Source organism: Nycticebus coucang, chromosome 11 (genome assembly GCF_027406575.1).
Source record: "Nycticebus coucang isolate mNycCou1 chromosome 11, mNycCou1.pri, whole genome shotgun sequence".
Taxonomy (NCBI): Eukaryota; Metazoa; Chordata; class Mammalia; order Primates; family Lorisidae; genus Nycticebus; species Nycticebus coucang.
Window position 1 is genome coordinate 34068698 of NC_069790.1, and position 24787 is coordinate 34093484.

The 24787-nt window shown below is 36.1% G+C and overlaps 1 protein-coding gene and 1 non-coding gene across 6 annotated transcripts in view; both read right to left on the minus strand.

The window, feature by feature from the left end:
* The window catches only part of PALS2 (protein associated with LIN7 2, MAGUK p55 family member), a 145108-nt gene that overhangs the window by 3482 nt on the left and 116839 nt on the right, over nucleotides 1-24787 (minus strand). For all 5 annotated transcript variants that reach the window (XM_053608877.1, XM_053608875.1, XM_053608874.1 and 2 more), the window contains 6 exons: nucleotides 16179-16310; nucleotides 14060-14159; nucleotides 13650-13718; nucleotides 11493-11654; nucleotides 3119-3321; nucleotides 1787-1915 (listed from right to left, as the gene is read on the minus strand). In XM_053608877.1, the coding sequence (XP_053464852.1) occupies nucleotides 1787-1915; nucleotides 3119-3321; nucleotides 11493-11654; nucleotides 13650-13718; nucleotides 14060-14159; nucleotides 16179-16310 (795 nt within the window). The remainder of the gene's footprint in view (nucleotides 1-1786; nucleotides 1916-3118; nucleotides 3322-11492; nucleotides 11655-13649; nucleotides 13719-14059; nucleotides 14160-16178; nucleotides 16311-24787) is intronic.
* On the minus strand, nucleotides 4649-4755 carry LOC128560526 (U6 spliceosomal RNA). Its single transcript, XR_008373024.1, has one exon. It is a non-coding gene; the product is annotated as a U6 spliceosomal RNA (small nuclear RNA).

Below are 24787 nucleotides of genomic sequence, written 5' to 3' on the forward strand. Positions count from 1 at the left end.
TACATATATATGTATATAATGTATATATGTGTGTGTGTACTTAGTTTATACACATGTAAAAGAACCAATTATATTAATACCATCAGGAACCAAGATTATCAGAGTAAGAGGAAAAGAGGCAAATATAAAGTCAAGGAGGTAAAAATAATGTAAAATTTGAATTGGAATTATCAACTGACCTAATAATCTATGTTTTCTAACAAAGAAAAATGTATTTCCCACTTTCAGTCACTGAAAAGGTCCAGAAACAATGTCCACTGGAGTTGAAGATATACACTTACTGACTATATTAACATTTTCCACTAAAAGAAACCAAGACTTTTGGATAGCCGATTCAAGGTCTGGGCCATGAGACATAAAAGGATAACCTGGGATAGCTTATCACATCAGAAAGCAATGAATCATAAAGACTACTGGAATTGTGTTAAAAAGACCAGAAGTCAAGTAGAAAAGGCCCCTACTAGCTGAAGACGGGACAATTTAAATATCAAAAAGAATAAATGACCTGAGTACACAGAGAGGAAATATTGCAAGTGACTTTAAAACACCGTGATTTGACCACATATACTTAATGGCATATACTCTTAGGATAGAACCAACTGGGTGGGGGTATGTGTCCACAGTAATCATAACATTGGTGGTTGTGCTGATATACTTACACTGTTGATATATAAACTGTTGTCTTTGTTCTGTGCAATAAAACAAATGAGCAATTATATGATATTCTAATTTTAACATTTCCAGTATTTTAAAAACTGGAATGTTTAGCATAAGAGAAATGAATTAAACATACAAAAGAAGTTAACCCTGTAATCTTGAATTTGATTGAGTCCTATTTTAAACAAATCAACTGCAAAACAATTATAAATCTTGGAGAAATTACAATATAATTTGCCTATAGATGACACTAAGATATTGCTTACTTTTTATATATTAATGATACTATAATCACATTTAAAAAACCTTTATCTTTTATAGAGAAATACTGAATTATTTATGGGTGATATATCAAAGATTTGCTTCAAAATAATTCAAGATGAAGGAGGAAGTGGGGAGGTCCCTCTTTTGTATACATTTTAAAATTTCCATAATATAAAAGAGAGAGGGTGAAAAAGAGAACATATGTAACAGAAATTAAAACTAGAGCACCTAACTCTACACCAGTAATAAACCATGTGATGAACATGCTTGTTAACGGTCTTGGAATCTAGTTATTAGTGAAATGAGGGGGTTGGATTAGTACATATATTTACATACTGGTCTACTACTTCATTTTACAAAGAGGAACCTTTAAAAAAAAAGTGAAACATGATTTTCAAGTAAAAGTAATACTGTTCTAAATTCTAACTAAATTTAGTGAATGAGTTTTTATTCTATGACACCTTATACACGTTTATTTCACAAGCATGAGTAGATAAGAGTTAAACATGCGCAAAAGAAAAGAAAAAATTCTGGAAGTAAAAGAATATTGGGGAGGCCAGGCACTGTGGCTCACACCTATATTCCTGGCCCCTGGGAGGCTGAGGTGGATGGATTGCCAAAGCTCAGGAGTTTGAGACCAACCTGAGCAAGAGCAAGACCCTTTTCTCTAAAAATAGCCAGGCATTGTGGTGGGCGCCTGTAGTCCCAGCTACTTGGGAGGCTGAAGCAAATGGATCAGTTGAGCCCAAGATTTTGAGCTTGCTGTGAGGTATGACGCCACAGCACTCTACCCAGAGTGACAAAGTGAAACTCTGTCTCAAAAAAAAAAAAAAAAAAAATAATAATAATAGTATTGGTATCTTACCGTTAAAAGCTTGGTAGTGATCCCTGCATCCACCACAGCCTTGTGCATGGCACGTAATGTCTCTAGCTCTGGAGCAGCAATAAACACCACATAGGGCATAAACTCAGATGTCCTCAGCACTTTCAGTGCCTGCATAGAAGAATAATTATAAACCAATTTATGTAGTGTAATAACTTAAATTATGCTACCCTTTAGAATAAATCAAACTGTATCTGCCCTCTTCCTAAAGATTAGGGACATAATTTAACACCTGTCCCCTTTCTGTTCTTCTGATTCCATATACTTTCTTAAAATAGTAGCCCCTTTATCTTAATTTAATATTAATTGAAGAGTGGTAAATAAATGAATATACACCTATACTCTGAAGTTCTATGCAGCAACTAAAAAGAACAAAAAAACCTCTAAAGTAACTGCCACGAAAAGATGTTCAAGAAATATTGTCTAATTAAAAAACTTTAAAGAATTTACATAGATTTTTTTCCATTTATGGAAAAGGAAACAAGAAAAATAGAAAACCCACTAATTATATATTTGTACTTAAGGCATATAAAATGACTACAAACACACTCACCAAACAATTAACAACATTTCTCTCGAGTAGAGAAATAAGGTTGGGTTGAGTGAACAGCGGTAGGAAGGGATGGGAAAGAGACATGTAGAATGAGAATAAAATGAATGGTGTATATATCAACTGAGAGAAGTGATTTCAATTTTTTTTTTTTGAGACAAGGTCTTGCTCTGTTGCCTGGGCTAGAGCGTAATGGTATCATCAGAGCTCACTGCAACCTCAAACTCTTGGGCTCAAGTGATCCTTCTGCCTCAGCTTCCTGAGTGTCTGGGATGATAGGCCCATGCCACTAAGACTCACTAATTTTTCTATTTTTTGTAGAGACAGCATCCTACTAGGTTGCCCAGGCTACTGATGAACTGCTGGTCTCAACGAGATCCTCCCACCTGGGCCTCTAACAATGTTAGGATTATGGGCATGAGCTCCTGAGCCCATGCAATTTTTTATTCTTTATATGGCAGCCTGGTTTGAGTTTTAAATTTAACATTTCTAACCCCCTGCATTAAGCAGGCAATACATAATAAACTTCAACTGCAGATCTAATCACAGTTTCGATAGCCTCTGTTAACAGGCTAACTGATCAGAGATTTATTTAAGGACTCTAGCTATGGATGCATAACAAGGTTCTTTGTCACCATAGGTAATAGAAAGAGCTACCTTCCCACCCTGACAAAACAAATACACACCTCCTTCTTCAAACAAAACTCCACAGAAAATAAAATGTAAAGAAAGAGCTTTGGAACTCTGGAATCTATGCAGCTTACTTGTGGGTTGACATCCAAAATGCAAGTTCGTCCGGTTTGGACAACTTCAAGAATAGAATCAATCTTGGTTCCATAGAGATTTCCTTCATATTCTCCATGTTCCAAATACTTTCCAGCTTTAATATCTGCTTCCATTTCAGATCGTGACACAAATTTATATGCCTGGCCATCTTTTTCATCTTCCCTTGGTTTCCGTGAAGTAACTAAATAAAATAATGTCAAGAATTTGTACAAAGAAATTGTAGAGTATAAAAATTAGACTAAAATACACTGGATAGCTTAACATTTTTGCCCTTAGTGATTAGTAGTTGTGACAGACACTGGCCAGCAAAGTTGTGACAGACACTGGCCCGTAAAGCCTAAATTATTAATAATTATTATGTAGCCCTTGAATAGAATTACTTTGATTTAGAGGAATATTTTAAGAGGCAGACCCAACATAAAACTTGTATTCAAAATGTGCTTTTTAAAAAGTCGTTTGTAATTCAAAATATATTTATCAGAAGCAGAGCCTTCAATTAAGTTCTTAATTATGGTGAGTCTTAATAAGTGTTAGACATGTTGTCAGGGAACGTCTTTTCCAATTGGCCAGCACTCCCCTTTTACTTAAGGAAATATATCCTTTCTTTCCACTTTAGTATTTCCTAATTGAGTACTCAAAAGGTGAGCAAAGTTCACCTAATTCTTAGCTGGCAATATCAACCTTCTGAAGTGTTATTCTATCCACAAATTTTCTATCATTTGTCTTGTCTCAACCCCAAACCTTTCTTTTAGTTTCCTGTTTATTGATATTCCCAAACGTCAACTGTTCCATTTTACACTTCAGTGGTGGAGCCAGCCATCTCATTATTATAGTCTACTTACCTCCTCTACTCTGACTTGACATATTCTTTCTGGAAGAATGAGAGTGAATAGCCCAAGTCAAAATTTAGACGTAGGGAATCTTTTTGTTTGGTATTGTAGAGTTTTGTTTTCCTGTTTTTTTTTTTTTTTTTTTTTTCAGAGTCTTACTCTGTTGCCCAGGCTGGAGTGCTGTGGCATTAGCCTGGCTCACAGCAACCTCAAACTCCTGGGTTCAAGTGATCCTCTTACCCCAGCCTCCTGAGTAGCTGGAACTACAGGAGCCTGTCATGATGCCCAGTTAATTTTTCTATTTTTTTTTTTTTTTTATTTTGGCCGGGGCTAGGTTTGAATCCGCCACCTCCTGCATATGGGACCGGCACCCTACTCCTTGAGCCACAGGCGCCGCCCAATTTTTCTATTTTTTAGTAGAGATACAGTTCTGGTCATGAACTCCTGAGCTCAAGCAATCCTCCTGCCTTAGCCTACCAACGTGCTAGGATTATAGGCCTGAGCCACAGTGCCCAGTCTGATGGTATAGAGCTTTGAATACTTTCAGAGCCATGCAACTCCTTTTGCAAGTTGGTCTGTGTTAAGAATGGATTGTTCTTATCTTCCAAACTGTTGCAGAAGTATACTTTCTGACAATGTTGTTAACAACCTTGAAGAAGAGAAATGAATTTTTTTTTAAAAAATATGGAATGCCTCATGAATTTGTTCATCATCCTTGGGCAGGGGCCAGGCTAATCATCTCTGTATCATTTCAATTTTAGGACATGTGCTACTTAAGCAAGCACAAGAGAAAGTAATTTTTGTGTGTGTTATTTCAAGCTTAGCCTTAATCTGAGCTTTGTTAGATTGAATATGAAAAAGTACCTATTCTAAGTACTAGGCGAAGTACTTATAAAATGTATGTGACCGGGCGGTGCCTGTGGCTCAGTGGGTAGGGCGCTGGCCCCACATACCGAGGGTTGGGGGGGTTCGAACCCGCCCCAGCCAAACTGCAACAAAAAAATAGCTGGGCATTGTAGCGGGCACCTTATAGTCCCAGCTACTTGGAAGACTGAGGCAAGAGAAATGCCTAAGCCCAAGAGCTGGAGGTTGCTATGAGCTGTCACACCACGGCACAAAGTGAGACTCTGTCTCTAAAAAAAAAGTATGTGACCAAGTCATTAAGTACATAAAATGAGAAAATAATCCAAAGAAAAAGCTGACAGTGTTTTGACTATTTGGAATAAGCACGAGATATCAAGAAAATTTATATAAGAACAAATGAGCACAAGCTCAAAAATAATAGCCCAAAATAAAGAAGAAAAAAAAAATAAGAGTCTAATTCACAAATGAGATCACAATGCACAGCAGGACTCTCTTTACTCTCCCATTCTTTTCTGCCTCAACGTTAAAGGTGGTCATCCCAAACCTTCCTGAAGAATATTTGTAAAGTAAGTTCAAGATTCAAGATGCTATGATGGCTTTTCATATGCAAAACTGTGTGATTTTTTTAGGTTTTCGAATTATTCCCCGAAGGTATACGATAAAACTCCTAAGGCAACTTTAAACTCACAAATGAATGCATACTGAGAGTTGGCTCTCAATATCTGTGAACATAATTTTAAAGAGTACTGTTTTCTACTGAAGCCCTACAATGAAACCATATATGGAGATGTGCTGCTTAAAATAAATGTGCATATGCATACGTATTACCCCTAGCTCCACTTCCCAAAATGTTGAGGGAATCTTCATTCTTGGTGAAATGAATTTTAACTATGGTCTCATTCTCTACTAAATACTCAAAAAATTAAAAAATAAAAATCTATATTGCAACATATTTGAAACTCCTTTTCATAGAATAGAGAAGTTAGAATGCCTTGAATATAGCTGATTCCTTAGGCTTATATACTAAGCAACTAAAAAATGTGATTTTCTTAGAATTGAATTTTTGTGATAGGCAAAATTCTAAATATTAGTAGCCCTTTAAGTAACAAGGAAACAATAAAGTAACACTTCCGATTGGAATAAAGGTCAGTGGTTTTGGAAATTAGTTTGGTACTGGGAAATCAAGAAATTGAAACTTTTATATATACCGTTTGATCTAATAATTTTACATCTGAGATGTATGTATTTATACTTTACCATCACTTTATTTGCAACAAAAATAATCCCCCTCCCAACTACAATAGCAGTGATGGCTAAATTAAGTGTAGCATACTGAAATATTAAGAAACTATTAATAGATTTAAGTGTTTCTTACTGTGCGAAGATGTACATAACATAAAAGCTACCATTTTAGCCATTTTTAAGGGCACAGTTCAGTGACCTTGAGTACATTCACATTTTTGTACAACCAGCAGCAGCACTATCCATCTTCAGGACCTTTTCATCATCCCAACTGAAACTCTGTATTCATTAAATGACTTCCCATTAAGCCCTTCCCCAGCCCCTGGTAACCACTACTCTACTTTAGTCTCTACAAATTTGATATATTCTAGGTACCTCATATAAGTAGAATCATATGATGTTTCTCCTTTTGTATCTGGTTTATTTCATTCAGCACATTTTCAAGGTTCATCAATGTTGTAATATGTATCATCAGAATTTCATTCTTTGTTAAGGTTGAATAATATTCCAATACACATCACAGTCTGTTTATTCATTCAGTCATTGATGAACATTGGGTCGTTTCTATCTTTTCACTATTATAAATAATTCTGCTATAAATGCTAGTGTATAAACATCTGTTTGAATCCCAGCTTTCGATTCTTTTAATGATATACCTAGGAGCTGAGCTGCTAGATATATTTAATTGTTTAATGATACATTATACTATTTTCCACAGTGCATGCATCATTTTACATTCCCAGCAGTAATGCCTAAGGATCTTTATGTTTCCATATATTCACCAACATTTGTTACTTTAAAACAATATAAAATAGCCATGCTAATGGTTATGAAGTGGTATATCGTTGTGGCTTTGATTTGCATTTCCCTAATGATTAATGATGTTGAGTATATTTTCATGTGCTTATTGGCTATTTTTATATCTTTCTGGAAAAATGTCTGTCCACTTTTGAATTTTTTTTTTTTTTGTAGAGACAGAGTCTCACTTTATGGCCCTGGGTAGAGTGCCGTGGCATCACACAGCTCACAGCAACCTCCAACTCCTGGGCTTAAGCGATTTTCTTGTTTCAGTCTCCCGAGCAGCTGGGACTACAGGCGCCTGCCAAAACGCCCGGCTATTTTTTTGGTTGCAATTCAGCAGGGGCCAGGTTTGAACCCGCCACCCTCGGTATATGGGGCCGGTGCCTTACCGACTGAGCCACAGGCACCACCCCACTTTTGAATTTTTTTTATTGTTGAGTTGTAAGATTAATTTTTTACAAAGATGTTTTAATGACTTATGAGAAAAAAGCTCATGATGTTCATTTACTCATCAAATATTTTGATGGTATGTACTATGTATCGAATCTTGTTCTGAAGGTGCTGGGTTAATGGAAGTATAAAAAAACAGCCAAGTTCTCTGTCCTCATGATAACATGAGATATCTCCATGTTATGCTTTAACATAGTGAGTGATCAAAGAACATATAAGTGAGTAATCAAAGAACAAATAAGAATTTAAGTGCTAAAACAAAACCACCAAGCAATGCAGAAGCTACTTTAAGTTGAATGGTCTATGAAGGCCTCTGAGAAAATAAGACTTGAATAATAAGTAAAATTCAAGCATGTAAAAATCTGGCAGACAGAGTATTCCGGGCAGATGAACTAACAAAAACAAAAAGACATGAATAACAACTTTGAGGAATTTTAAGAAAAGAAAGACTAGTATCTTAAGCAGGGGAAAAAAGTATGCAGATTTTATATGAACAATACAACTGTAATTATGCAATTAAAAATTCTATAATTAGATTTTTTTAAAAGTTATTTAAATTGTTTTTTTCATTCTTATAAACAGAATGTGAATGAGAGTTTAATTATAGTCCCAAGTGGATGCCAAGCACCAAGAATCTATAGTTTCTTTCAGAGTTTAAGAAAAGGGGGCCAATCTAATCTTAGAATCATCTATCTCCCTATCTTATATATATTTAAAAAGGAGTCACTGAGGTAATGAATCATAGGTCAGAGGGGAGTGCTTTGTTTTCTTCTTCTCCTTAGCCCCTGGTAAAATGATTCTCCCTAGAGAATTATGAAGGCTTGTGATAACACATCCTGACAATGGGGTAGCTTGTAATCTCACTGTTTGGCAGAGCAAGAATGAGTTTTCTGTGGGCTAATGTATGTGTGTCTGCGTGTGTGTGTATAACCCACTTGAACTGTTCTGAAGGTATTCTTTACAGAAAGACAGTCTGAGAGGGAGAGAATCAAGCAAAAGGAGAATATAAAGTATGGGATAGGAGCTTGGGGTGAGATCCCAAGGGAACAGTTAGAGATTGTCATACCCTTGGTCAAGGAATTTGGAGTATAGAAGTTTCCATATAGTCTCCAGAGAACCTGCAAATAGGTCTCATCGAAGAGATAGTATCTGGACATTCATGACATAAAGGACTCTAACAGACAAGATTTCACATGGCAGCACTTTATCTCTTTCCCTTTAATACCTATTTCTTTCTGCCCTTGAGAAACCAGAAACAGCAGAGGAGAATGTAAAGGGAAGGTAGTAAACTATACCCTATCCTTCAAAATGCAGGACCCTGAACTACGCATCAAGAATGAGCTGTGAGGAAGGGAAAAACTGTCAATTGAATGTGAGACTAAAGCTTGGAATGGGACTAGTCTTTCTAAAAAAAAAATACAGCCAACCTTCTTTATCTGTAGGTTCCATATCAGTGGTTCAAGTAGCTGTGGATTAAAAATACTTGAGAAAAAATAATGTCTTTCCTGTCATTTTTTTCTTGTCATTATTTCCTAAACAACACAGTATAATGATTTACATAGCATTTACATTGTGTTAATATTAGGTATTACAAGTAATGAGGAGATAATGAAGAATATGGGAAGATGTGCACAGATTATATGCTACATGACACCCTTTTATATCAGAGACTTCAGCACCTATGAACTTTGGTATCCATGAGAAGTCCTAGAGCAAATATCCCACAGGTAGGAGGGATGATTATACCTGAAAGTGAGTCATGTTTGACAAAATTACACAGTTCTTGTAAGTAAAAGTGATTAGAAAGTTACAGAGTCTTCCAGGGGACTGAGGAAAAGAAAAAAAAGGAGGAAAGAAGATCTGAAAGAGCATGCATAAAGTCAGCAGTTGAATAAAAACAAGAGCTTCCTCTCAGTGATTTTTTTCCATTATAATGTCTTTAAGAACTACTTGCTTAAAACACTGTGTATATTTTAATTTGATAAAAATGAAAAATAAACCTTTTATTTCACAACTGCAGCTTTAAAATACTTTGATTACAGTGAGGTTTTTATCTGTTAACCACTTAACTAGAATTTGTCTGAATTTAGTGATTTACAGTGTCCACAATGATTGAATTCAAAGCCTTACCCTGAGGGATTATAAGTAGCAATGACTAGGTTACTCCCCTTACCTCTAAGAATTTCAGCAATAAGAGTACTCACTGAGAATTGAACCTCAAAACATAATGGATGAAACTACAGAAACTCTAAAATTCATTTAAAAGAGAGTGTTTGGAGAACACTTAGAGAACTAAAAATAGACCTGCCATTCGATCTTATAATTCCTCTACTAGGCTAGTCTGATATATATCCAGAAGATGAAAAATCACACTATACCAAAGATATTTGTACCAGAATGTTTACTGCAGCCCAATTCATAATTGCTAAGTCATGGAAGAAGCCCAAGTGCCATCAACCCACGAATGGATCAATACATTGTGGTATATGTACACCATGGACTATTATGCAGCCTTAAAGAAAGATGGAGACTTTACCTCTTTCATGTTTACATGGATGGAGCTGGAACATATTCTTCTTAGCAACGTATCTCAAGAATGGAAGAAAACATATCCAATGTATTCAGCCCTACTATGAAACTAATTTATAGCTTTCATATGAAAGATATAACCCAATTATAGCCCAAGAATATGGGGAAAGGGGAAAGGGAGGGGAGGGGAGGGGAGAGGGTGGGTAGAAAAAGGGTAATTGATGGGACCACACCTACGGTGCATCTTATAAGGGTACATGTGAAACTTACTAAATGTAGAATGTAAATGTCTTAACATAATAACTGAGAAAATGCCATGAAGGCTATGTTTGACGAAAATCAGTTTGATGAAATATTTCAAATTGTATATAAAACCAGCACATTGTACCCCATGACTGCCTTAATGTACACAGCTATGATTTAATAAAAAAATAAAAATAAAAGAGATGGGCTAGCCTGAGACTGAGATTTGACTCTAAATAGTTTAAAGGCATTAATATATCTCAGAGAATACTGTTATAGGGAGGCTTGGTTAGAAATAGAAGCACAGAAAAGGAAGGTATAAAGGCACATTGCTGTCTCCTGCTTTGTTCAGGGGAGATCGCATATAAATTCTCACAATTAAAGGCTCATGCATCCCCAAAACAAAGAAAAATATATATTATAGTCATATATATATAGTCATATAGTCTCATTATTTTATATATCATACTTTGTGACCTTAACTAATGCTGCCTGCAATAGAAGATGAACTCTTGATGTGTTATAAAAAATCAGGCTTGGCTGGGTGAGGTGACTTATTCTTAGAATCCCATCCCAGCACTTTGGGAGGCAGAGGTGGGAGGATTGCTTGGGATCAGTAGTTTGAGACCAGCCTGAATACACAGAGAAAATCTATCTCTCCAAAAAAAAAGAAAAATTAGCTGGGTGTCGTGGCACATACCTATAGTCTCAGTAACTCAGGAAGCTGAGAGGCAGAAGGATTAATTGAGCTCAGGAGTTTAAGACCAGCCCAAGCAAGAGCAAGACCTTGTCTCTACTAAAAATAGAAAAAATAGCTGCAGTGATGCGCACCTGTAGTCTCACCTACTTGGGAGGCTAAGTCAGGAGAACCACTTGAGCCCAGGAGTTTGAGGTTGTAGTGAGCTATGAAAATGCAACTGCACTCTATCCCAGACAAAAGAGCAAAACCCAGTCACACACAAAAACCTGGCTTATAATCTTGAAGACCTGAGAGCTATATACCAGATCATATAAATTCACAAAGATATTGCCATGCTGCATGTGCGTGAGCTTTGTCCTTTATGCTGAAATGGGTAAAAAATCCAACTTCTTAGACGTGGAAAGAAAATAGTAAATTAATGCCAATTTTGTCACAATTCTTACCTCTAACACTTCTGGAGTGAATAGTTTTGAGAAGCAATTGCTACCAGGCAGCAAGCCAACAGTGCTAACACACTATTTCAAGATGGTTATAGAATTGCTGAGTTTTTCAATATTTTCTACTCGTTCATTTTCACTGGCATAATCAAACCTTATTTGAGAATAACAATAATTAATAACAACTATCCTCCACCTCCATATGCCAATACATTTTCTTACCAATTAAATAGCAAAGAAAACACAGAAAACGTACACGGCACTGTAGTTCCAAATCTAGTGGGATTCAATACTATGAACCTGTTTTTCAAGCTTCTTCGGCCCACACCTTGAGCTCCTATCAGTACTAACGTTTTTCTTTGGAATGGAGGCATTTTGGCTACCTCCTCATATATCTGGATCTCATGACGATCAAATTCTAAATGTAAAAGGAAATAGAAAAACATTTATTCAGTTATCTTTTACATACATGAAGAAAATTCTGCTATTCTGTCCAGTAATGGCTTAGTTGTCTTAATAGTTAACTATCACTTTAATTGCACATGCTTAGCAAAGGTCTGTTGTTACAAATTTGGTAAAGTACAATAAATTATTTTATATCTTGATTTAAACATCTTGTTTATTTGCCATTAAAATCTTTGTCTAACCAAGTTTAAAAAATTCCCTTGTTTCATCCTTATTTATCAGAGAGGTTTCATTAAAACCTCTTTATTATGAGTTTATTGGTAAGGATAATTTAATATAAGTAATAATATTACAGATTACTTTATATTACAAGGATGTGTCAAAAGTGGAAATAGGTGTACAACTCGAGTGGCTGCTCAAACAAGTTCCACAGAATGAGTATGCCTGTCCAATGATATAAATGAATAAATATTGTGTGGCAAATCTACAATATCAGTTTGATTAATAAAATGCATATGACAACATACTCACACTTAAATATTGATTCTGAAATGTACATATAAAATAAAATGTTGGATCCAAACTATTTTCAGTAGAAACTGCCCAAATTGCACTCTTTAGTCAATGGAAAAATTACAAATTTTCTATTTTGCCAAAAAGCCTTGAGGATATATATTTAACGATAATAAGGCCAAAGTAGATTCAAAATATTGTATTACTACTACAATTTTGATAACTCTCAATCTGCAGTAATCACATTTTTTCTTTTTCTTTTTTTTAGAGACAGAGTCTCACTTTGTTGCCCTCAGTAGAGTGCTGTGCAGTCACAGCTCACGGTAACCTCCAGCTCTTGGGCTTAGGTGATTCTCTTGCCTCAGCCTCCTAAGTAGCTGGGACTACAGGTGCCCGCCACAACACCCGGCTATTTTTTTGTTGCACTTTAGCCAGGGCCAGGTTTGAACCCGCCACCCTTGGTATATGGGGTTGACACCTACTCACTGAGCCACAGGCGTCACCCCCACATTTCTTTCTTAGGTTATTATCTTCACAGGTACTCCTTCTTTGCACAATTTCTTCATGGTAGATTAAACTAATATTAAGAGAGAAAAAGCCCACTTCTCCCTTCTGTATTATTTCCTTTATAGTGTGCTATTTATTTATTAGTTTATTAGCAGTATAGAGGTAGCTTTGAAACCAAAAAAAGTATTTAAAAAACTACGAATTCCTTTGATTAAGCCTTCAGGATCCTCGGATTCAAACAGCTGCATTTTACTCCTATCACCCTCTATAATTAGGAAGAATACAGTACTTTCCATTTCTTCTCTCCCTTTCCTTTTTATTTATTTTTATAGGGAAAGGGTACCCAATCCAGGCCTGAGGTTTTATTTAAAAATTTTTAAAAACCTTTTTCAGCTTTACTGAAATATAATCGATAACTATGAATCATATATGTTTAAGGTGTACAGCTTGATCTTTCGATATATGTATACACTGTGATCACCACAATCTATCACCTCACATATCTTACTTTAAAAAATATTTATCTTTCTTTAAGACTCAAAAATTTAAGAAAGAATCCTACTAGATCAGACTAAGATTTATTTGGTCCAGTGCTATTTTTCTAAATGTACCATGGATAATGTTAGGGAAGAATACAGTTGCAATTAATCATAACTCTTTTAACATGTCCAGAAAGGAGATACACATAAATTACTCTTTCAAAATTCTCTGAACAAATAGTTTCAATGGTAACATTGCTCCTTGATTGATACAAACATAAATCCTAATCAATTTATTATGTTGCAATCTACATTCACAAAATAAAGCATGCTGGTAGATTTAAATAATTTATTTATATATTGTACCACATGTTCATATGCTAGCTCCCTGCAATTGGTTACTAATCTGAATTATGTTCATTTTAAATTATACATTTAGAATTTATACCACACTAATAATAACAAGCTACTTCATCACTTGGACTTCTCAAAAATTATTTAAAACCCACCTGCATTTCTGGTTGTGAGATACATCATTTTTTTCTTTTTTTTGCTACTAAGAGTTCCACAAAAAGGTCCTGAAGGATGATAAGACAAATATAATTTACACAGTATGTAGAATATGGAACAATTGCCCTGTGGTACTCTATAGGGGTGAGAGAACTATCTTCCCAGTGTTGCATCCTAGGACTAGCAAAAGGGAGTGGTGGGGGTGAGTTAAGCCATGGAATTTTGAAACTCTACCAGCAGGTGGCAGAAAGGAATCAAAAAGATTATTTTTGAAAGAGGTAATAGAACAGATGGGAGGGAGTAACTCTAGATACATATTTTAAATAAATTCATTTGTTATTCAGACAAAAGAAGCAATGAAAAGTGCCCACAAAGGACTGCTTGTTACTTATTGTGTGGAGCTCATCACCTGAATTGTCCCAGTCTCTTCTAACAAATGCCTTTCTCTTCTCTTCCAGGAACTGGCTTGGAATGAGACCAGCGCTTCCTCCCTCTTTTACGTGGCTAGCCTAGAATCAAATTAATGAATTGTATATCTCAGTGACCAAAATTTGAGACCATACTCTAGTAAGTAGGACAAGCAGTGGTCAGTAAAAAACAGTCACATTTCCTCTTAAAAACAACCTTGAGATTTAAATCCATGGCATTATCAGTTAAGATATTCAAACACTGTAGCAATGGGTAATCAATTGGCATCTATAATTATTCATATACAGATGTATACAGGTACTTTAAATTACTAAAACTTTTTATTTATTATACTAATTTAGTCAAAAAAGGGAAAGAAAGAAATACTCTTCTATAGTGAGATATATTCACAGGACATTTCATTGAACACCTTTTAGTAAGACCTTTACTATCAATGTGAATCCTACTATGTTAATATTTCCTAAGGCCAAATCAATGAAATAGAAACCATCTTGGAAATATAGAGGGTAGGTTTTAATTTATGCTACCATGAATCTGAATAACCTGAGGGGTTGTAAATTTAAAAAGGCTAAAACTTTACTTAACATAAAAATTAAAAAAAAAAAAAAAACACAAAAAACTAACTTTAAAAAAAAAATTCTAAGAGAAACATTTTTAAATAGTAGTTGGGAAACTGGCTACGAGTAGCTATCTTGTAAAGTTAGTGTCTTTATTCTTAGAACTAGCATAGAAAATCTAGTATCATTTTTAGCTATTAAAAACCTGAAAATGAAATTAAATAGACTATCAAAATGCAGGAAGAGATTGAGGTAATGGTAACGAGATTAGCAAAAAAAAAAGTGATGGAAAAGAGGAAAAAGGAGAGAAAATTAGAAAAATTCAATAACGGAAACAGCCACAAAAAGCAGATTTTAAAAATAAAGGTTCTAAAAAATTCAGTAGTCTGAGTTGTTTCACCACATAGTGTGTACATAATAATGTCTTAATTTAAATTTAAGGACATGTAAGATTATTCTCATTCTACAATTCATTTTCCTTTGGAAGTCAATATAATTTATTAGCCCTGATGTGAATTACCAATATCTCAGTTAATTTTAGAGTCTGGTGCTAAGACCTGGGTCTTTTCCTCTTGTCCCTATTTTATTTATTTTTTTTTTGAGTTTCATTTGCTCTCATAGTTTAAGGATTTCAAACTTAATGATTGATTTGTCACTTTTTCCAGTTCTGAATACTATGGTTGTTAGATGATAAGAACAATTACATAAACAGACTTATTACTACTGCTAGAGGTTTCTGAAAGCTGTATTACAAGAGAAAAAGAACACCATCACACAGATCTTCTGGAAAATGGAAGGAGGGAAAAATACAGTAATAAAACGTATCTCTTTCCATATACACAGATTTTTATCCAAAACCAAACAAAATCAATAGAGCAAACCTTCATTTCTCAATAACTGAGACGAGATGATCAAAAAGATTTGCGACCTTAAGAAATCATGCTTTACTTGCCATGATCATACGCAAGAGGGAGAGGAGGACAAGAGAACTACCCTGTTTCCCTGAAAATAAGACAGTGTCTTATTTTAAGGTGTGCTCCCAAATAAGACAGTGTCTTATTTTAAGGTGTGCTCCCAAAGACGTGCTAGGCCTTATTTTTAGGGGACATCTTATCTTTCCTGTAAGTAGGTCTTATTTTCGGAGGATGTCTTATTTTCAGGGAAACAGGGTACTACAATGACAGACCTCTAGTGAAACAAAAAACAAACACTGAAAAGGGATGACACCAAGTGAGTTCTTCTCGCCCAGTAGCATATACATGCAATCACCCAGGTGAAAGGACCAACTGGTCTAATCCCTAAGCCAATGGGGCTGGACCACAGGCTGGCAATTATGCACTTAGGAACAGCTAGCTACTCATAAATTCCCTCTCAACTTGGTTTTATGTTCACAAATTGTAAAAAAAATCAGAAGCTTCTGATACAAGGAAAATCATTGGAATAAATGCTAGTACTAACACAAATGCTAATATGCTTCCTGAATACTCAGATCTAATATGAAAGTAGAAAAGCAATTGAGGAAATTTTGAGAAGCATACTAACCTGCCACCAATTTGGATCTTCTCTGTTTACAATCTGAAGAATTTCTCCTTTGGAAAACTTCAGTCCCGCTTCTTTGCAGGGTATCAGGTTATCATTGTGTGGATTATAATCAAAGTGACACTTCACAAATACCTAAAACACAGCATAAATAAAAATACTCTAGATTGGTGGCGCCTCTAGCTCAAGTGGCTAAGGCCCCAGCTACATACACCAGAGCTGGCAGGTTCGAATCCAGCCAGGGCCTGCCAAACAACAATGACAACTACAACCAAAAAATAGCTGGGCGTTGTGTGGCAGGTGCCTGTAATCCCAGCTACTTGGGAGGCTGAGGCAAGAGAATCACTTAAGCCCAGGAGTTTGAGACTGCTGTAAGCTGTGATGCCACAGCACTCTACCCAGGGTGATAGCTTCAGGCTCTGTCTCAAAAAAAAAAAAAAAACAAACTCTAGATGTACCATTTGCCATGGAATTTTTATAATCCTTTTCAAGCCACTGTGATTTAACTATAACTGAAAATGTATTTAGTACTTCAGGTAAAAAACTTGTCTCTCATAAATAAAAATTAAGTTATCACAATATTAATAATTTCCTATCAGAAAAATAAAACAAATTAATAATTACATTAAAATTGCATTTCCAAATTTTTTTTTTTTTTTTTTTTTGCAGTTCTTTTTTTGGCCAGGGCTGGGTTTGAACCCACCACCTCCGGCATATGGGACCAGCGTCCTACCCCTTTGAGCCACAGGTGCCGCCCTGCATTTCTAAATTTTAACATCTAATCTGAAATCCAACGAGTCTGGTAATCATTCTTGCCAACCCTTCTTCCACTTTCTTCTAATCTTTTCACTCAATTTGCCAACCAACACAGCATAATTCTTTTTTTTTTTGTAGAGACAGAGTCTCACTGTACCATCCTCGGGTAGAGTGCCGTGTCGTCACGCGGCTCACAGCAACCTCTAACTCTTGGGCTTACACGGTTCTCTTGCCTCAGCCTCCCGAGCAGCTAGCATAATTCTTAATGCAAGTAAATGCTACATTCTAATTAATGTCCTGAGCATATTTCAGATGTATTAGAACTGATGTTGGGAAAGGGCCCTGAGACCAGAATTAAACAATAAAAGTTCATGCTGAAGTCAGACCTGAATATACCGGTCTTAGAAAAAATTTAAACTCTTAAAATAAATTAAAACTAACTTTTATCCTTGGTAATATGTAATGTTTTTAATCATACAGATTTACATTGGTCAGAACTGATGTGGAAAATACTTTTTCAGAATTTTCTTGCTCTGATTTATATGCTCATCTTAAATTTAAATGATCATATTAATAAGACAAATACTGAAATTAGTATTTGTCAGGACTGAAAAAGTCCTGAAATTATTTTCTAACTTAAATTTATTTATACATACACATTTCTTTTAAATTTGTTTTATTAATAAAAGTATGTCAGTCACCAATGTCAGTTATGATCTACAATATTTAGAATATTTTGCTTACTTGCTTTAACTTGAATTCTAATTGTTAAACATTTTTAGTATTTGCTGGCAAATTCAGAATAATCCCTTCCTTAAGACAAACTTGTTTTATACCTATTTATAGTAATTCAAATTTTATCTTCTGAAAATTGCCTCAGCATAAATCAGCATGCAAACTTTAATATGTACATAATCAGTCAAAATAGTATTGTCATTTCTCCATTTACCATACTCCTATAACCAAAGAAAACATTCAAATAATACCATGTAGATATATTATGTTATTAGTATGATAAAAGTAATATAATTGATGCATACTAAAATAATTTTAAAATAACTAAATTTGAGAACATAATGATAAAATCTTATTTATGATTAGATGATTTTGATAGAAAGCATTCAGAACATTTCAATAACTTTGGAAAAGATAAATATTAATGCTTAAAAAATCATTTTTTATCAGGAAAAATGTTTTTCCTGATAAACAATTTTAGAACTATCCAAAAAGCAACCATACAAACAATATTAAGATTGTTAAAATGTGAAAACTAGCTAACTTGACAATGACATGCAGCTCAATCTTTTGGCAATGGAAAAAACCCAAAATAATTAAGTTCAATCAAAGTGAACTTAGTTAGCTAAGGCAGAAAAACGGAGTACCAGAGAATGCTCTGGAATGATACACCTCACGAATGTGTGCTGGATGCCTCTGCATACTGATGCAACTCTAAAAAAATATTTTTAATTGCATAAATAAAGCCAGATTTTTAATTTATAATAAATTAACAAAATATACACAAACTACTGGTCCATTTTCTTACTTCACTCATTTGATAAAACAACTATCTCCCTAATCATCTGCAGGGTATAATACCTGTAAATTATAAAGGATAGAAACAAAAAGTTAAAAGATATTGGAGATGAGGCTGAAGAAAGGACCGGTATAAAATACCTACATACTCCTTACTTCTCTTTTTTTTTTTTTTTATTCCTTTTTTTTTTTTTTTATTAAATCATAACTGTATACAATGATATGATTATGGGGCATCATACACTCACTTCATAAACCATTTGACACATTTTTATCACACTGGTTAACATAGCCTTTCCGGCGTTATCTCAGTTACTGTGCCAAAACATTTACATTCTACATTTACCAAGTTTCGCAAATACCCCTGTAATATGCACCACAGGTGTGATCCCACCGATTCCCCTCCCTCTACCCACCACCCCCCTTTCCCACTTCCCCCTATTGTTAAGTTGTAGCTGGGTTATAGCTTTCATGTGAGAGTCCCAAATTTGTTTCATAGTAGGGCTGTGTACATTGGGTATTTTTTCTTCCATTCTTGGGATACTTTACTAAGAAGAATATGTTCCAGCTCCATCCATGTAAACATGAAAGAAGTAAAGTCTCCATCTTTCTTTAAGGCTGCATAGTATTCCATGGTATACATATACCACAATTTATTAATCCATTCGTGGATCGATGGGCACTTGGGCTTTTTCCATGACTTAGCTATTATGAATTGGGCTGCAATAAACATTCTGGTACAAATATCTTTGTTATGTTGTGATTTTTGGTCTTCTGGGTATATGCCCAGCAGAGGAATTAACAGGATTGAATGGCAGATCTATTTTTAGATCTCTGAGTGTTCTCCATATATCTTTCCAAAAGGAATTTATTAATTTGCATTCCCATCCTTACTTCTCAAAAAAGGTACACTGAATGAAGAAGAGTCAGAGAATCCTGTCACCCTACTATAAATATATTTATCATTCTTACGTGTGTGATAGAATTCATTTTGTAAATGCAAAGCTAGACTTTATAAGATAGTCTAAATTTCAAATATTTATTCCTCCGCACCCATCAAATTATTCTGCAAATACAATTACTTGTGGTATATAAATCACATCTCTCAAAGGTAAAAGGTTTCTAAAAGAAATAACTCTTTTCTTTTTCGGAGTCTCACTTTGTCACTGTCATCGGTAGAGTGCCATGGCATCATAGCTCCCACCAACCTCAAACTCTTGGGCTCAAGCAGTTCTCTTGCTCAGCCTCCCAAGTACCTGGGACTACAGGCATCCGCCACAACACCTGGCTATTTTTAGAGATTAGGTTTCACTCTGGCTCAGGTTGGTCTCAAACCTGTAAGCTCAGGCAATCCACCTGCCTCTCAGAGTGCTTACAGGCATGAGCCACTAAGCCCCGGTCAGAAATAATTCTTATTTTCTCTTTTACCAAACTAATTTTGGAACATGACTCTTATGTTCAAAAACTCAGATTAACGCAGTTTTACTTTGAATTTTGAAAATTTGTCTGCAAAATCAATTAACCCCACCTTTGATCTAAGCATTTTATAAAGATCTGAAAATCATTAAAGATTTGACTAGATTTAGTATAATTATATTTTATTAGATGCATTTTAAAGTGTTTCACAGCCTATGGACGTTAACTGTTAATTCACTATTAAGAACTGACTAAACAGGGCGGCGCCTGTGGCTCAGTCGGTAAGGCGCCGGCCCCATATACCGAGGGTGATGGGTTCAAACCCGGCCCCGGCCAAAACTGCAACCAAAAAAAGAAAAAAAAGATAGCCAGGCATTGTGGCAGGCGCCTGTGGTCCCAGCTACTCGGGAGGCTGGGGCAGGGGAATCGCTTAAGCCCAGGAGTTGGAGGTTGCTGTGAGCTGTGTGAGGCCATGGCACTCTACCGAGGGCCATAGAGTGAGACTCTGTCTCTACAAAAAAAAAAAAAAAAAAAAAAAAAAGAACTTACTAAACAACACTATTAAAATAGTTCCATTTCATATACTTCTTTTTTTTTTTTTTTTGTAGAGATAGAGTCTCACTTTATCACCCTTGGTAGAGTGCCTTGCCCTCACACAGCTCACAGCAATCTCCAACTCCTAGCTGGGACTACAGCTGCTCTCCATTTCATATTCTTTTTTTTTGTAAAGACAGAGTCTCACTTTATGGCCCTCGGTAGAGTGCCGTGGCCTCCCACAGTTCACAGCAACCTCCAACTCCTGGGCTTAAGCGATTCTCTTGCCTCAGCCTCCTGAGTAGCTGGGACTACAGGTGCCCGCCACAACACCCGACTATTTTTTGGTTGCTGTTTGGCCGGGGCCGGGTTTGAACCCGTCACCCTCGGTATATGGGGCCGGCGCCTTACCGACTGAGCCACAGGTGCCGCCCCATTTCATATTCTTAATTATTAAAAAAAAGAAAAGAATGACTAACAACCTACAGCAGACAGAACAAAGAAAAGAAACTAAAGTGCCTTTTAAACATAGAAGATATTCAAACTCATTCAGAGTAGAAATACAAATTAAAGCTATTATGATAACATTTTCTTCCTATCAGGTTAGCAGAGATCCCAATATTTGATAAGATTCTCTAAATAGGACTGCAGGTTAATAGGCATTTCCCTAACAGGCCTATGGAAGACTGGGTTAACCCCTTGGGAGGAAGATTTGGTAGCTTTCTGGAAATGTATTAAACAGCTATATTACTGAGATACATTCAAAATGACTTATGCATAGACTACTAGTTATTGAGTTATTTCTAACAGTAAAAGATTAGAAGTAACCTAATTGTTTAACGGTCAGGAACTAGTTAAGCAAAAATGCTAAGTCTACGTAACGTAGCACTTCCTAGCTGGTAAAAAAGGGGATGTGTGTGTGTTTTTTAAGAGGCAGCTTTACCTGTAAGTAAACATTCTCAAAAAACATGGTTAAGCAAAACGAGTTCAAAATAGTACATATACCACGAAATTATTTCATGAAAAAAGAGTGTAAAGGGAATGAGAATATGTAATTTTTACATTCTTGCTTATAAATGAATAAACTCTAGAAAGATAAATAGCATGGTTTCTTATGGGAGAGGGCATGAGGACTAAGCTGGTAGTGAAAAGGATTCAGAGGGAGACTTAACCTGAATATATATTCACATTTTTTGATTTTTGAACCATGGAATGATTTACCTCTTTAAAAATTAAAATTTTAAGGTAATAAATGAAATAACTCCTATTTTGACTTAGACTAAGTTAACAAGGACCTTCTAATCTGAAACAACTAAAAAACTGGACAAAATATTTGAAATTTCTTTCAAGATGAGGCTGGGTGCAGTGGCTCATGCCTATAATCCTAGCACTCTGGAAGGCCGAGGTGGGTGCATTGCCCTGAGCTCAGGAGTTTGAGCCAGCCTGATCCAGAGCAAGACCTCATCTCTTAAAAGAAAAAAAAAAAAAAAAAGCCCAGGTTTGTGGCAGGCGCCTCTAGTCCCAATACTTGGGAGGCTGAGGCAAGATCATAGCTTGAGCCCGAGTGTTGGAGGTTGCTGTGAGCTACAGTGCCACAGCACTCTACCAAGGACCACAAAGTGAGATTCTGTCTCAAAAAAAAAAAAAATGTCAGCAATCATGCAATGAAGACAGTGATTCCCTAAAAGATGGACACAAACAAGAGGAGCTGCACAACTGTCCCGGCTGAGTACATAGAAAAGTTTCTAGGTTGCAACCTAGGAAGGGAGGGTCCAGGTGGAGCCTGATGGTTTCCAAGTTCATAGATGAGCCAGGCTATCAGGGAGATCAGGGTGGCTACAATGCATAGAACAGAGTGTCTGAGGAAAGACTGTTCAGAGACAGAACCTGAGAACTGGGGGGATTCCTTCCAGCCTTTAGCTGAGTACTAACTAGTCAGTGCATTTGTATGAGGAAGCCATCTGAGCCCTCTCTCTTTACAGCTCTTTTTTCACTGATGGCAAAGAATTATTGAAAGCATTATTGGGAATAATACCAGGATGCTGTAGAGCTTCAACAATAGTTTCTGTTCTCACAGGTTGAGTGGAAAACCCCTCATAATTCAGGAGACTTTGCATAGAGTGCACAGAAGGGGTACACCAGGGGTCCTCACACTGCGGCCCGCAGGCCACATGAGGAGGTGTGATTGTATTTGTTCCCGTTTTAGTTTTTTACTTCAAAATAAGATATGTGCAGTGTGCATAGGAATTTGTTCATAGTTTTTTTTTTTTTTTAACTATAGTCTGGCCCTCCAATGGTCTGAGGGACAGTAAACTGGCCCCCTGTTTAAAAAGTTTGAGGACGCCTGCAACTACCCTGCTCTGGTTGCACCTAATAAAACTTAAAAAGCAAAACTAAGAACCAAACTACTCCCAAGTAATTTAACTATACCCTAATATAGAGCTTAAAAATATTTCTAATACAAAAATATCCATCACCCAACAAGGTAAAATTTGCAGTGCCTTGCAGCCAATCAAAAATGGCCAGGTTGCATGAATCCTATGTACTCAATTTTGATATGAGGACAATGACAATTAAGGTTATGGGGCGGGGAAGGAAAATCAGACAGAGGGAAGGAGGGAGAGGGGCGGGGCCTTGGTGTGTGTCACACCTTCTGGGGGCAAGACATGATTGCAAGAGGGACTTTACCTATGAGGACAATTAAGGTTATGGGGGGGGAAGGAAAATCAGAGGGAAGGAGGGAGAGGGGCGGGGCCTTGGTGTGTGTCACACCTTCTGGGGGCAAGACATGATTGCAAGAGGGACTTTACCTATGAGGACAATTAAGGTTATGGGGGGGGAAGGAAAATCAGAGGGAAGGAGGGAGAGGGGCGGGGTGTGTGTCACACCTTCTGGGGGCAAGACATGATTGCAAGAGGACTTTACCTAACAAATGCAATCAGTGTAACCTGGCTTATTGTACCCTCAATGAATCCCCAATAATTAAAAAAAAAAAAAGGCCAGGTTGCAAAGAGGTAAGTTCCTCCAAATATAATCTACAACAAGGAGAAAAAGCAATTAAGAATGACCCAGAAAAAAAAAAAATAATAATTTGGGCGGTGCCTGTGGCTCAAAGGGATAGGTCACTGGCCCCATATGCTGGAGGGGGCAGGTTCAAGCCCAGCCCTGGCCAAAAACTGCAAAAAAAAGACCCAGAAATGACAAATATGATATAATTAGCGGGTGAAAAGACAAGACAGAGAGCGAAAGAGTCTGGGCAAATCCCAATTCTGATGAATCACTTGTATTTAGAATATTTTATGTAAAGAATGCTCAGAAATAAATAAGAAAACAGCTCAATAGAAAATGGACAAAAGATTTGAGAACACTTCACCAAAGTGGACATAAGTATGGTAAATAAGTACATGAACTGATGTTCAATGTTACTAGTCATTAGGAAAATGCAAATTAAAATCACAATGAGTTATCATTATACACCTGTTAGAATGACTAAAATACCAAATGCCAGCAAAGATGCTGGATAACTGGAACTCTCATATGATGATGGTGGGAGTGTAACTCAATACACTCTTTTGAAAATAGTTTGATCATTTCTTCAAAAGTTCAGCATATACCTACCAACCCCTCAACTCCTAGGTATTTACCTAAGACATTTACATGTAAATGTCCATAGTAGCTTTGTATATAAAAGCCCCAAACTGGTATGAAAAAAATGTTCATTTGCCAGTTAATGGATAAACAAACTATGGTATAGCCATGCAATGGAATAGTACTTGTCAATAAAAAGGAATGAACTATCAATACACAAAACCACACAGATGAATCCCAAATAATTACATTGAATGAAAGAAGGCAGATTAAACAAAACAAAACAAAAACACTCCAGAGGCTGAGGCAGGCAGATCGCTTGAGCTCATGAGTTCCAGACCAGCCTGAGCAAGTTTAAAATATAAATGCATAATTTTAAAGATTACATATAAATGCAATAAAACCTCATGTAAAATGAAAAGCAAAGAATTTATAAACACAAGATTGATGAAAGGTACCTTGGTTAAAAAAGGCAGGATAATGTGATGGGCTGGAATGAGGACAGGGGGACCATGCAGGGATCTAGCTTTGATTCTGGGTGGCAAATTCATGGCTGTAATTCTTACTTAATAGTATCAGACATATGAACTGCATTTGCATGTAATCTTTTGGGGTATACATGCTTGTTAACATGTTTCCAGCTATACGTATGTAAGAATTACTGCATCTTGATATATGTGAATATTCATAGTCTGAAAGATATTACTAAACTTTTCCTCCCAGTGTGCTTATATCAATTTACATTGCCATCAGCAATGTGAATTTTTCCCAAGTGAATGGTACAC